Consider the following 13,241-nt stretch of genomic DNA (forward strand, 5'->3'; position numbering starts at 1 on the left):
TTCTTTGTTTATTTGAAGAACTTTGAAAATTTTTAGAAGGCAGAAGAAAAATAGAGAAAACAGCACAGAAGATACAGCCATACTGATATCAGCTTAGAAAATGGAGTGAGTCTCCATCATTTTACAAGGTTCAGCTGTGTCAAAACGCTGTACTAAGATTTAAACAGTTATGTCATGTTAAGGTATATTTTTAAGTACTTGTCTTGCTAGAGTTTTATGGATTATTTCACTGTCTGCTGCTTCAGTGCTGTGGGGTCAGGCAAAAAGCCAAGCATGCCCAAGCTGGGAGGAGGGGGATCTCTCCGCAGCCCTTCACGAACTTCCCAAGGTGTACGGACTGTTTGGTGTGACTATTGACTTCATCAAAAATTTGTTATCCATTTCACCAGTGCTTTGGTGACTAAACCCGTAATGTTTTCCACAGAATCAGAGTGGCCTCATGACAATTTTGAAGTGCTCAGAATGACCCTTTTACCCCTGATGATCTTTTTTCCTGCTGATGACAAAGGAGAAGTTCATGTTCCGTTCCCAGGTCACCCTCAGAGCTCCTTCAAGTTCATGTTCAGTCAGCACTTCTTGAACTGTCAGCTGGGGGGAGGAAATAAACAAATCACGTGCCATAGCTGCTACTCAGCATTTCACTTAAACTAAGCAGTCTCTTGACTGACTTAAAACCAGCATTTTGACTGAAGTTTATGGTCCATACAGCCTTCTAGATACTTTCTAGACCTAAATCAAAAGTATCAAGAGATGGCTTTGTTTTTTTTCCTGTGAGTTTCCATAGTCACTTGCATTATTGACAAACATTAGCCTTACTTTCAATGTATCCTTATCTGGTTTAAGCCTAGAGCCACAGGATCTTGTTTGTCTCCTTCACTCTTCTTTTTCATATACTGTAAAGATACTGCCTTTCCTTCTTTGTTTTGATGAAATGGAGCTCCACAAATCTTTTACTCCAGGGTATTTTCTTCCTCCCACAGCTGGGAGCTCATCTACAGGTTTATCCTGAAACTGCTAAAGAATCCCTCTGGGGAAGATAAGCACCACACTTAAATATCAACACATGGTGTGTTTGGCAAAGTCTGTGGGAACAGTGATTTCTGATGTCCCATGACTACACACATACCTTACACATGAGACAAGGCACCAAAAGAATTACTATCTCTGTTTTTCTTTGTTTTTCACTCAAACATTTAGAGGATGAAAGACATTTCACAAAAGATTGAGGGGGAAGAAGCAGGGGATATATCTAATATATTTCAATAAAATGTTGGCATTGAATATTCCCTTGAAACATACTTAATATGCAGGTTGAATATTAATCGAATGTTTGTTTTCAGAAAAGTCTTTAATCCTGTATCCTAGCTACTTAGCCTCTTATCTGAAGAGAAGGCCATGGATGAGTCGGATGTGCTGTACTACCCTCCAAAAGGGAGGGAGACATTTCAACTGATACTTTTTTCTCCCAAGGGATGAGCTTTTGACTCCCAAGGGTACAGCTTTTGCTGATCCTATCAAGCAGTTTGGAATATAAATCTATTTCTGCTTATTCAACACCAAAACTTTTTAGGTATCTATGATACAAATGGTTTAATGAAGCCAAGGAATTCCCTAGGTATAAAGGATAGCTGTTTTCTACCAAAAGTCTTAGTAAAGCATATCAGCCAGGAAGTGACAGTAAATCTATTGTTCTGAAGTGATTAATCCTGAAATACCTGCTCAGTTTCCTTGGAAACAGAGCATTAGCTGCATACTTAAGTTAAACAAGGATTCAGTTAAACTGCACCAAATCACCTCTCATCTGCACCTGTATTAACCTGGAGTAATTTCAGTGAAGCTGCTGGAAGCACTCTGGATATACAGATAAAAACTCTAATCAAAGCACAACAAAAGATCTGTGGTTTAATACCTACCTTAAGAAAGAAGGGGAGTCCCAGATGATGGAGCAGTGATACTGAGTGCTTCACCTCCGCCACAAATCCAAATATACCGTTGAGTTGAAAGTCTGTGTCAACATCCATAGTCACAGTTATATCTTTGTCATCATATTGGATTTCACAGGTAGTCTTGGCTTTGTTTTCTAAATAACAAAAACAAAATAATGCCATTTTGAGGGGCCAATTTTCAAGGTATTTCAGTACTGCCTACATAAAATCAATCCAGCCAGCTTTGGTTTGAAACATTCATTGTGATAAAGTCATCCATTCAGAATGACAAGCGCTTCGGCCTGTGGATGTTGGAATCCTTGAACATATGAAGTCTTAAGTTAACAGAGCTTGTGTACCCACATACAAGTGACAAGTGAGCTCCCAACAGTAATATGGTTTTGCAGCTAGAGCGGATGAGCTTGTACAGCCAACTGCAGCACTTGGCAAGAGTAGCCACGTCTTCTAGAGAAGAGCTCTAAGCTGTTCTGACCTCTCGTGACTCCTTCTGTTCCAGCTCCAGCAGACCAACACCGCTCAAACATGACTTGGAAGCCTTTCCCCCACTTTCCTACCAGCTTTTCATATTAGAAAAAAAAAAAAAATACAGACTGCTAAGAGATAAAAATGAGATGAGAGATGTGAAACCCCAAAATTCTCTACAGAGAAGACAAAATTCCAGACATGTCTGCAACCACACTGTGACCACTGTCACTGAAAGCCTGAAAAGCCACCTGTTGTCCTGTTGCTTTTTTCAGAATGGGTGAAAAGAGATGGTGCCACTAACATTATTATTGATTCAGTGCCTGCCCACCTCAGTAATTCCTACTCTTTGGTGCTCTCACAATTGATGGGCTTTTTTCAACAAGAATATACTCCTGTGTGGGTACACTGTAAATCTGCAGTTGAGGGACGTGCAGGTAGGACTTACGTCAGGGCAAGCCTGGAGGACAGACTGGCTTATGCAGGATGGCTCTGTCTCCTCTCCACACTTTAAACAATAAAAGCTATTTAGAATTCATTTCAAAGCCCACTTTAAACTAAACAGGAATTCACATTTTTTGTGCTCTGTAACAAGGTCTTTTGTGTGATATTGGAATCTTATTTTCTGCAGCTAAGTATCTTGGGGATCATTTGTTTTACCAGGTGTTACCACATGAGATCTTTTCTGGAATTAAAAAAAGAAATGTAACATAACTAATAACAGATGCAGTTTAAGAATGACAATTTTACTTACATAAAAGAAAAAGCCCCTTTTTAGTTACTGTCAGCAAATCTTAGTCAGTTTGAAGCTGTTGAAAGAATAGCTGAAACATCCTCAAAGAGCTATTATATAGCAAGAACCTGGCAAGGAACGGCAGGTACACACCTGATTTCTGTAAACGGAGAAGCAGGGTGATCACCTTGGGGTAGCCAGACGCCTGCAGTGCCTCGCTGCTGTGGACACTTTGGCAAAAGATATCCACTTGGTGACCAACATCATAGGAGTTGATTACGTAGGTGATTGATGTTTCTCCAGCTGCAATGTGCATGTATCTTTCTTGAGTAGTGTTTCTCCCTTGAAAAACCACATTAATCTAAAAAATGACATGTAGATAGAAGTTCTTGAAATGACATTTGAATACTACTTAACTTGAAAACAGAAGAAAAATGGAAGTTCTCTCTAGTCTATACTTACAGCAAAAATCTATCCATTAAGAAAAAAATCTTAGCCTTTCATTAATCATCTATGACTTTTCCAGTACGGAGTCCATTCAATTGAATGAATTTCAAACCACAGCAGCCTCATTGATTTCTGTCAAATTCTCATTAGGTTCTCTTTTAGCCCACAAAAACATGACTCCCTTTACATAAAGGATCCTTGACCCATGCATACTGCCCAATATTTACCAGATAGTAGGTACTCCAACGCTTCCCTGAAAAAGCACTTAAAGAAGTACTTTTTTAATCACAGAATTCTCACTGAAGAACATAGGAGCAATATTCCAATTCCTGATACAACATGCTGAAACTGTTCTCCTGTAGAGTTACAATATCAATACACACTGTACTAACACTGATCGGCATGGAATAATCTGGTCCAGAAAGCAGTCAAAAAGAAACTTCCTATTTCACTAGCTCAGGTTTTAGCCATCCATAGTTTTGATATATCAAAAAAATCTCAGCTTCCATTCTGTACCTCAGAAAACAGTAGTTTTCATTCAAGCCATGGGCTATTACATTGTAATAAAGGACAATAATTTTAATTAAAAAAAAGAGAGAAAGAAACTACCTGTAAAGATGATGGGACTCTGGCTTGTAACAGCCACGGCCAAGTGTGATGGAAATTCCCAGTTATGTTGGTGCTTGTTTCAAACTCCTGGATTTGTCCTTCAAGAACTGTGAGGTGAGCACCATAATGCACTTTCATACTAAAGCTCTTGATCACTTTCAGGTTCAAGATGGCCTGCGTGCAACAAAGGTAAATTGTGAAAATGCAGCTTTGTAAAAGGCAAAGCTCCTGTTAGGGTTCTTTCATTGCTTTAGGCAGTATCATCTCAAAGATGTGTCAAAAAAATTAATCTTGTATAATTTTATAACACAACATAGTTACAGATGTCTTATTTTTAAATGCAACATTTTAACACGTATTCTCCAGTACGACCATACCTTAACCCTATTCTAGCAGTTATATGATTAATAAAGAGTAGGTGGTGTGCTGTAGGCTTGTATATCTCAGATTAAAAAAATAGGACAGTTAATCAGAGTCTGGGAGGAAAATACCATTTGGAATGTAAACAGTGAAATCGTATCAGTACTCAGCTGTGTCTGGTCTGCACAGGGTAAACTGCAGATCTGTCAGACTATGCACGTGGGCTAAGAGGCCCTGCCCTCCTCCTGCAGCGCATGCTGGAAGCTCAGCTCTTGCTCCTATGGAAAGCTGTGATCCAGCAAGCTTCTCTCCTCACCCCTCACAAACAAACTGAGCTTCTGCACTGCCATCAGGAACAAAGTGAGCATCTGCACTGCCCTCCACCCTGAGCTTTAGGGGACAAAAAAAAAAGACAGAGAGAAAGAGAGCAGGAAGGAGAGGGTGGAGGGAGAAAAAGAACACATAAACGGCTTTAAAACAGCAGCAGGCAGCACAAGCCATGTATGTTGGGACAACACCCAAATTCAGGAAAATCTTATTTCACCAGGAGCATAAGCAGCAACGTGCTTTTCCAACTCCACATTCCACCTAGACAGACAGCACCTCCCCCAACTTCCTTTCACTTCTGATGGGTTACAGAACTCAGGAGTACAATCTGTACAGCAAGGAAGTGACCTGTTCATTGTTACCTCTTCATTATAGAGTGACACTTCATTTTACCACCATCACACTTCTCTGCCCATCTTATCCCAGCTCTTTCCAAGATAGTCCTTGTATGCACAGGTACAAAATTCAAATGTCCCAGGCCATTGATTTGGCACAAAAAATTACAGCTTGCACATCCTGCAATGCACTTTGATGATGAACACTTCACCATTCTTCAAATTATATATTGAAGGACAGAAGACACTGCTGCTCTCTCTGGCAACTGAATCAAATGCAAGGAAGGACCAACTTCAGTAGAGTTTAGGTAAAGAAGAGCACTTCTTTATAAGAAATAATTATAAATGAGAATGAAAGCTGAGGTGGTGTGACAACACAGACACCTTAATTCGGAAGTGTACTTCACTGAAGGTTAGATTGTATCTTAAAACATTGAAAACAATCTTTCCTGTTTGCACCTGCTACATTGGGCTATATTTTGTAGCAACAAGCTTTTTCTCCTGTATAATTCTCGGCTTTTAAGCAAAGCAGTATTATGAAGCAACTCTGAAAGCTATGCTACGATCTTATGCATGATGGCATCACAGAAAGGATGATAAAGATGCCAAAGTTAACAACTGAATGAATAAAATTCTACCCTCCTTGACAGTGAGGCAAAAATGCCACCCTAAATAGCAAATGCATGAAGTCACATCTACACTTTATTTTCTTTGCCATCTGACTTCTACAGCTTCTGCTTCCATCATGGTGTGATTCCAGGCAGGATTCATGTCTCCCTGTTTGTCTGATAACTTACCTGCAAGTCAATCCTGTCTTCTATTTGCAAAGTCTTCAGTGCCTCTATGTTATGAGTAAGTTTGTAGTTAAGAGACACAACATCCAACTTCTGGACAAAGCTCAGTTCTTCTGTAACCTGTTCAGTACAAATAAAATACGACAAAAGTTCACTGCAGCACATCTCTGATACTGAGACTGCTCTGATTAATTGTAATTATTGTACTAACGACATATTAGAATAAGACTATGAAAACTATTGAAAATTTACGGTGAAGAATTGTCTAATTTTTATAAGTCACAGCTTCGTACTGTAATAGGGAATATGCTGCACCAAATGAAGATATGTGCTAAGAAAGGTTTAATACAGTTTGCAAACAGGAGTCATGGATCATTGCTGACCTCACATTTATTTCTAGAAGCAACTGCACAGGAGAGGCTGAAAGATACTGCCTTCATTTAGTCAAGACTTTAAAAACCAAACGCGCTGCTGCAGAGTATTCCTGTAAGGCCTCATGCACAGCTGTTTCAACTGAAGGAACAGTATTTACCAAATCATTCAGCTCACATCTCCCTAACACGGAGGAGACACTTACTTGCTTGCCGTTCACACAGAAGTGAATAAGTCTCTTATAGAAGTCACTGTTTTTTTCTGATACAACATCAACTAACAACCTCATGGGAATGCCAATGTCAGCAGCTCCTTGAATATTATGGGTTAGCACCGCATCCAGCTCTTGTCTTTCCTGTTAATATTTCACAGCATATTTAGCAAAGTGTGTGTAGAACCCAAAGCTTGCCACAATACACAGCTCAAACCAGACATTTAGCAAACCTGTGTGTCCTACATTTAATACTAATAAAACCCAATCACAATGAACTTAGGGAAGTTACACCAGGAAAGAGATAAAAAAAATCAAGCCTAACAGATCAGCTTAAAAATATATATATTTCAGCTAAGAGGGAAAAGAGTGTAAATGTTTCTCTCTGGTGGAAAAAAAAAACCCACTAGTTTTCTGTTCCTTGACAAAACAGAAATACACAGAAATTACTGGTTATGGCAAGAAAGTCAATGATCACAAGGAAGAAGATACTTGTGTGTGTACTCTGCTCTCCCCCACTGGCAACCAGAGAAGCCAAACTTGCAATTGTCAACAGGCAAGCAAGAAATTCACAGCCCTTCCTGTGCTGTTGTTTTACTGCAGGAACAAACAGCAGCGTCCCAATTAATCGCTGCCTATTATTTTGCAATGTAAATCACAGTGATGACTCTACAAATCACATCTTCTTTCTTCTTGTGCATTGCTGTATGCTTTCACAATGAATGAAGAGTGTTATATTGGAGTACCTGGAGTGAGATCAACATTTCTGTGTTTGCTTGTCTTGTCACATTTGCCACATAGGGACCATCAAATAGTACAATATAAATAAAAATAAATATGTACACAGAAAGAGCACAACAAGGAAATGATTAAGGAAGCGCCTGTGTTCTATTAACCTATATATCTGCTTTACTGCACATTACAGGTGCCAGATTTTCCAAGACTTTATTCTGGCATTTACTACTAAAGCTTGTCTATTTGTTTCCAATAAGACAGTTCAGAGTATGTCACTCAGTACTTTTACGTGCAGTCTATCAGTCTGCAGGATACTTACATCAGTGACTTTTAGTAGAAGGAGTCCTTGTAATTTACTTTCATCAACAGTGATCAATGTCTGGGAATCCAGGTTCATTTTATCCATCAAAACATAGCCTGAACCAGCAACTTTTACTGGTGCTCCAAGATCCTGTCCAAGTAAAAAAAATAATTCACCACTTATACACTTACCCACAGATCAAATAAACTATACATCTGGAACTTCATTATTCCTAATAAGTAGCTCTAATAGCACCGAGGTGTACATCTAGCACATCAGGCAGTGTATCCTATAGGATGCTTCAGAAATCTTGACAGCTTTTTATTACATTTTATACATCTTGTCTTTTTCATTTTGATTATGCCTGGCATATTTTTGATAAGTGAGCCAGCATAAACAGAACATAGGACAATATGGCAGCTCTTTCTGCCTAAGTGAAAAGTCAATTATTAATAATTTTTGATGCTCGACATTGCTCCAGTGGCCCAAAGCATCCATAAATCCAGTGAAAGCAGACAGCATACATAGGTTCATAATGGCAGCTCTGTTTCTGGAAGAAGGCAGGTGAATCTTGTCTTTGTGTATTCAGATTTACTCTGACTTGCACACTGAACAGACAGATCATTCTGTGATAACATCTCTCTCAAGCTTTCCGTACACTTCTGCTGTCCCTTCCATTCCTGTCTATACAGAAAATACAGAAATGAGGCCAGACTGCAAACAATGACACGTTCATGTGAATATTCATTATTTGTGAATATTAAAACCCTGCAGATTTCTCAGCCCTGCTTTTAAAAAAATACATTAGAGCTAGTGCAAGCAAGTCCACTGACTGTAGGTACTGATTCATAGAAAATTTGGCTTATACTGTACAAAAATACACTGAATGACTGACTGCAAAAGTACAATGTAACATTAAAAGGAGAATGTTTTTCTTCATTGAAGTCATTAGACTATTTTCTTTTGACTTCAGCAGGTGTAAAGATCCTGGCTTAGATGTATAAATTCAAGAGTAAAGCAAAAAAATACTCCTTCCAATACCTGAATGGTTTGGCATTTGTTTTCTATAAACATTTTCCACTGAAGCTTCTTTTCAGGGTCAAAGTCCCCGTTCATTTGAAGCTCACAAGCACCTGATTTCATTCCTATTCCGATATGATATTTTAACTGTTTTTGTGCAGTGATGGACAGCTCGTTTTCCCTTGGGATGTCCTTCAGCTGAGGGAGCTCATGCCTGAATTGCATTTCCAGTGTGATCTTTGGCTTGCACTCCGCTCTCCCTTCAAGACGGGCAGTCTTGCCTTCTGTTTCAAGGACACAGACAATTTCTGCTCGGCAACTGTCTTTCTGAACAGATCCTGTGAGCCGTGACTGAGTTGGAATACTGAGATCCTACCAAGATTTAAAAAAATAAAACAATGGATTATGCATACACTTTAAGATAAGTCAGTATTGAGTCTTTTTTCTTCTTCCTTTAGCATAAAAGAAAGGAGATTCTACATTACAATATCAGAGACAAAACCTGTGATATCTGCACTGCCATTTTTCTCCTTCCCAATGGTAAGATGGCAATTCTGCTTGAATAACGTCTGAGGGAAGATCTTAGGATTGCCCTGCAGAATTTACAACTTCTGTACCTAGATGAAGTTTTACGTTTACAAAAATACAAAATGCCTATTTCTTTAGAGTGGCAAAGTTTACTGAATATCCTCTGCTTCATTCAGACCAGACCAATCTCAATTTTCAAACAAACTAACCCACAAAAAAGAATAGGCCTAACAGATATTCCTCCACCTGGTGTTGTCAGGATTATTTTTTTTAATACTAAAATTTCAAGCTTGTCTTGTGCAACATCCCAAATGAAATGTACCATCTCATTCGTTTAAAGTATTTGTAAAAATACTGAAAAATCTACAATTTTAAATACTTTAAGTGGCTTTCATTCCCTCTTCACTATGGATAACACACTTTCCTGTCATTTTTGTTTTTCTGTTGTTGCTTTTTTAGCTGAAGAAGTTAAAGCTGAGGAGTTGAAAGCAAAACATAAATGCCTATGAACGTCTGGAAATAATCCCTAAATCCACAACAATCATTCTTTTAAACGTAGTCAGTGAGGCTAGATGGGGAAAAAAAAAAAAAGAGACATTTCAAAAGTTCTACTTGGTAAAAAAGACAGACCAGAGAATATATATTTTGACAAATAGTTCAGACTAAAACCACTGTTCAGCCTTAGAGGGCAGTCTTGGTCTGTGAAGGCAACAAGCAGCAATGACTGAACTAATCCCAGCCTACACATATATGAGACACTTTCTTTGCCAATGCTGTATGACAGGTTTGTCTTTAGAGCGGCTTTCCAACACTCAAACTTTGTTACTTTAGTTAAAACCCTCTATGGCCTGCATTTGATGCCAAATATCTCTTTAAAAGCCCGCAAGAGCTACCTGCAGAAGCTGACATTCTGTTTCTGTTTCCAGTGTCCACTCAGCTTTATTCTGAATATACAGATCTCCTCTAGCCTTGAGTTTGCATTTGCCAGCCTGCAGCAACAGGACACTCTGAGTGGTGGAGTCTGTGGCTGCAGAGAACAGGACAGAGTTTTCCAAAGGCAGCCCCAGCTGACTCAGCCAGGGAACCGAGTGCCTGAGCGTCCCTTGGAGCGTATACTCGTGTTCGCAGGCAGCCTCTATCCGCACATCAACTGTGCTGCCATCACACTGGAGGTTCATCAACAAGCCAACATTGCAGATGTTCTGCTGAAATGAGCCGCCAAAGGCTGCATATTGAGGCAATCCCATCCTCTGCAACAGAAAAGATGATACTATTTAAAGTACGCACGGTAAAGCAGCTCTCTTCCTAATTTTTTTCTAATTAATGAGAAAGCATTTCTTCTTTCTGAACTAGAATGCTTTTGGAAAGGACCATACAAAACAGCTTGTTTCACAGAGGAATCATAAATAGAAACTGATCATAAAAAGAAACCAAAAATGGGAGGGGGGAAAAAAAAAAAAATCTTACAAGAGCCTTCTTTTAAGTATTGTAGAAGAAAAAAGTTGTAACCCCAAAGAAAACCTCCACAATTTCAAAAAGAAAGGACGTTCTTTTCACTAGATTCTAGGACTAAAGTTTATTTTCATTAAAAAGCTATAGTTAAGCAACTATTTAATGGAAATGGCGGTAACATCTACCATCGCATTATTCCAAATTTTCATCTTCAAACACACTCCCTCTGCCAGTGGTCTCGCTCATTCCTCCATCAGAACAACTTCAATGGCCAAACCTGTCCTTTACTAACGATCTGAAACACACAGACTATGATGCTGTATAGAAAACAAGCCAGGCTTACCTCTAGACTGACGCACTTGTTCCTAACAGTAAGTACCCATGCCGTAGCTGTTTTATTCCATGCCAGGCTCACTTCTCCATCAGCTTTCAAACTGCAAGGCCCAAGGACAATACCCAGCACACCCTTATACTTGTCACTTGTCACAGCTGACACCTTCACCTGGTTCTCTCTGGCAATTCCCAGAGACTGAAGCCAAGGCCAAGAATGCTGGAAATCAAGTTCTAAATGAGGCTGGATGTTAGCGGTGGCATGGAGCTGCAGGCAGGCAAACATGTCGTGAAAAGAAACATGTCCAAAGAAGGTGACAGTAAAGTTGCCAGTAAACATCGAACCATTCAGTGAAACTCTTGCTGGAGTCTGAAAAAATTAAGGAAGAACTGTGGTCAAGGGGTTTTTTTTCCTATCAGGCCACATACTGTCTTTAAATGCTCATGTTACTAAAAGAGAACTAGTTCCCTACTACCCTGACACCTTTTGTATTTGTCCTACATACTCATCAATGTCTAAACAAAAGGAGAGATTGCCTAAAATATTTTTTTCAGAGTTCCATAATAAAAATGGCAGGAGAAAGCCTCAACTTCACAACTCCATTAGAACAATTACTAATACCACAAAAATCAACTGCTATTGCTTCTGCCATCATTACTTCTGGTTTTAGTATATCAAGCTCTAGCACTGTGAGAATGTGTTCAGTTCCTCTCAGACCTCATATTGTATCCATATTACATGAGGGAAGAACCAGAATGCATTTTGTCTGGTGTCGTTATTAGAACATACGTGGGAATCAGAGTCACCGTGATTACTGTCTTTCTAGAGACAAATGACATCTTCTGTAATGTCACTCACAGAAGATGTTTTTAACGCGTTCTTAAGAATACATCAGACTATAAGGTTTACCTTCTCACACAGTTCAATAGCCACAGGGACTTTCACAAATTGTTAACTAGAAAGAGTAGAAAACAGAGTAGGAAGTAAAACATTAAATTCTCAGCTTGTGCCTCCCATGCTCCCTTGTCCAGTTCATATCAGGTTGGCTGTATAATAACAGAATGAGACCATTTATAGAGTTCTCACTGGCAGAAAATAAAAGCTTGGAGACTTCAGCTAGAAACATGAATGTGACTCTTGCCTTCTGCCTGGTGCACACTCTTTTCTCCTGATGTTGCACCTGTTGGCTCAGAAACATCCCCTACCTCTGCTTTGTATTCTGCACTTGGTGCACAGCTGTGCACTGAAGATGTAAATCTGTAGCACTTGAATGCAAGTTTGTTGATAATTCTGATTCAGAATAAGCAATCTCTGCATGATGGTGAACCTGAGTGCAACCTTCCCCATGGACTTGTACAGTTTTAGATGGAGAACTAAACCGACCTGTTTGAATCTGTGACTATTAAGGGGGTGAAAATATCTGAAAGTGTGTGCAAAACATCCAGCTAACTCAAATCCATTTCTACATCTCTGACAATGCTCAGTAGTCAGATTCCCTTAGTAGTAGTTGAGACAGTGTGTTGACAGCAGAATTTACAAATTAAGTCAGTACCTCAAAATGATGAAATATAATTGCTCCATTGCAAAGGCCAGAAAGTTGTTGGTTAGCGGATTCTCCACTGCAAGCAACCTGTTGGCATTATCAACAAAGCACATTCAGAGCATGAAGAAAATCAGAGAGGACTAAAATACAAAAGAGTGAGCTAAAAGGCTGCTTTCAGGAAAAAAGCATGATGATACCAAAATGTAGCTTTAAGATTCAAGGTTAGAGAACAGTTTCAAAAAGTTGAACAGTTTAGTAGATCTGTGGCTAAATCATGTCTCTATTATTGAATTTTCATGCCAAAATATTAACAGACAGAAAAATACCTTCAAATAGTAGGAAACTGTTACTTGCTAGACAGAACTATTTTTCATACTCTGGCTTTTGATTTTGACAGGACACAGTGGCATTTCTTATGTTTGGCACAAAAAATACCACTGTCACAAGTAGACATTTAGTCTTTCAGCTGCCACCAGCTGTGTCCCCCCTGCAGAGAGTGAAGTCCTTGGGGAGTGCTGTTGGTGGTATGAAAACTGCTGCCATTATTATTCATGCTGCTGTCAACACCCACAAACAGCCACATGATGGACCTGCAAACGCGGCTTTAGCAAGATGGGAAAGCTGGGCCCGCGTGTTATTGTGCCTGAGCAAGCACCCGCTCCAGTTTCATGACAAAAATGTTTTGTTACCCACCACACCTTGAAAATCTGCTCTTTATTGTTAAGCAAATGATTT

General features: G+C 39.3%; 1 protein-coding gene across 1 annotated transcript in view; it reads right to left on the minus strand.

Moving 5' to 3' along the window:
- Positions 1-471: 471 nt before the first annotated feature.
- Positions 472-13,241, minus strand: part of LOC308046255 (uncharacterized protein) — a gene marked incomplete at both ends in the record, with an annotated part of 28,655 nt that continues 15,885 nt past the window's right edge. Inside the window, 11 exons of the mRNA XM_080353984.1 lie at positions 472-588; positions 1,914-2,080; positions 3,295-3,502; positions 4,198-4,371; positions 6,017-6,133; positions 6,591-6,740; positions 7,651-7,782; positions 8,674-9,024; positions 10,074-10,430; positions 10,976-11,332; positions 12,516-12,593. Of these exons, the coding sequence (XP_080210110.1) occupies positions 472-588; positions 1,914-2,080; positions 3,295-3,502; positions 4,198-4,371; positions 6,017-6,133; positions 6,591-6,740; positions 7,651-7,782; positions 8,674-9,024; positions 10,074-10,430; positions 10,976-11,332; positions 12,516-12,593 (2,208 nt within the window). The remainder of the gene's footprint in view (positions 589-1,913; positions 2,081-3,294; positions 3,503-4,197; positions 4,372-6,016; positions 6,134-6,590; positions 6,741-7,650; positions 7,783-8,673; positions 9,025-10,073; positions 10,431-10,975; positions 11,333-12,515; positions 12,594-13,241) is intronic.

The sequence above is a fragment of the Nesoenas mayeri genome, assembly GCF_963082525.1.
Source record: "Nesoenas mayeri genome assembly, chromosome: 15".
NCBI lineage: Eukaryota > Metazoa > Chordata > Aves > Columbiformes > Columbidae > Nesoenas > Nesoenas mayeri.